This window comes from Tribolium madens, unplaced genomic scaffold (assembly GCF_015345945.1).
Source record: "Tribolium madens isolate multiple individuals breed KSU strain unplaced genomic scaffold, Tmad_KSU_1.1 Scaffold_4;HRSCAF=75, whole genome shotgun sequence".
Classification (NCBI taxonomy): domain Eukaryota; kingdom Metazoa; phylum Arthropoda; class Insecta; order Coleoptera; family Tenebrionidae; genus Tribolium; species Tribolium madens.
Genome location: NW_025401017.1, coordinates 4,082 through 5,728, shown reverse-complemented (window position 1 = coordinate 5,728; position 1,647 = coordinate 4,082). Strand labels below are relative to the sequence as shown.

Sequence of the window (1,647 nt, the reverse complement as noted above, 5' to 3'; positions counted from 1 at the left end):
AACTCAACAAAATGCGAGTGAACTATATCCACTTATAAATACAAAGAGTAAACTTAACATCGAAAACAAGTTAAGGATTTACAAAATGATCATAAGACCGTCTCTAACGTACGGATTAGAGTTACTGCATGAAATAAAGAAAACAAACAGACAACACCTAGAAACAATCCAAACTAAAATACTGAGAAGAATAATAAATGCACCGAGATACGTAAGAAATAAAATAGTCTTACAAGACACTAATACAACAACCATTGAAGAAGAAACATGGAAGAAAAGAAGAAACATGCTAGAAAACTGCTTAAATCATCCCAATCCGGAAATACAACAATTAACATGTAAATAAACATTGACAGAAATTTATCTACAAATATCAAGCCAAGGAGTAAATACTTCAACTGCTTGACAAACAAAGAGATTCGAAGCCCGGTTTTCAGTTGTTCTCGACGAACTGGTAGAAGTTGTGTCGGTTTCTTTCGTAAAAACTATTATTTGTTTTAACAAAAAAAAAAAACAACCAAAATGACCGGTCGTGGTAAAGGCGGAAAAGGATTAGGAAAAGGTGGAGCGAAACGTCATCGTAAAGTCTTGCGTGATAACATCCAGGGTATCACCAAGCCTGCCATAAGAAGATTGGCACGTCGTGGCGGAGTGAAGCGTATCTCCGGTCTAATTTATGAAGAAACCAGAGGTGTCTTAAAGGTATTCCTCGAGAACGTCATTCACTTTTCAGTCGTGTCACTTTTCAGTCGTGCATCGAGAACGTGAAGATGTCTCATCGTCCCGTCTCCACCCCTGCGACTGTGCCACCGCCGCCGAAATTTGCCAAGACGCCAACAAGTAAACCCAAGAAAAAACCCGGTGAGTCCGATTCCAATATTAACCCAACCCAAACTGCCCCCGGCTCATCAAACCTTGCTTCCAAAATCAACAAAATGCTTTCCCGTTCCCGCTCTCCAATTAACAAACCCAAACCCGAAACAAAACCCAAACCCATCTCTCGTTCCCCAAGCCCCATGTCAACCGACAATGAATTCAAATACACCGTAAGAAACATCCCACAAAACATTTCAACCCAGAAATCTTTCTATTCCTTTTTAATCTCAACCATAAACCTTAAATCCATCCTAGTCCTCAAGGTCAACTTTAACAGAACCGCACTCCTAATCACATCAGCCCCCATAACCCCAAATATTACCAACCAAATCCGCACCGCTTCTGGAGATCCCCAAATCACTATCGACCCTATTAACAAAAAATCCCCTAGCCTTCCCCCAAAAGTCCCCACATTTTCAGTCGTCGTTCGCAGCGTCGAACACGACATTACCGAAGCCGACATAACCACTCAAAACCCCTCACTGAAAATTAACCGACTTTTCCGAATAATCTCCAAAAAAACAAACCGTCCCACTCCCTTAATCCGTATTATCTCCGACGACAAGCCCACCATCGACTACCTTCTCACCCAAGGCATAACAATCTTTTCCCGCATTTATGAATGCGAAGTTTCACACCCTCCTCTCCCAACTCCACTCCAATGCACCAAATGCTTCCAACTTGGCCACAACCCCAATGACTGCCCCAACAAACCCATCTGCCCCAAATGTCCCGAATCACATCACCCATCCAAATGCCAAGCCACCGAAC

At 42.3% G+C, this 1,647-nt stretch overlaps 1 protein-coding gene across 1 annotated transcript in view; it reads left to right on the top strand.

The window, feature by feature from the left end:
* Positions 1–447: 447 nt before the first annotated feature.
* Positions 448–1,647, top strand: part of LOC123008367 (histone H4) — a 4,918-nt gene continuing 3,718 nt past the window's right edge. The window contains exon 1 of the mRNA XM_044404137.1: positions 448–715. Within this exon, the coding sequence (XP_044260072.1) occupies positions 523–715 (193 nt within the window). The 5' untranslated portion in view covers positions 448–522. The remainder of the gene's footprint in view (positions 716–1,647) is intronic.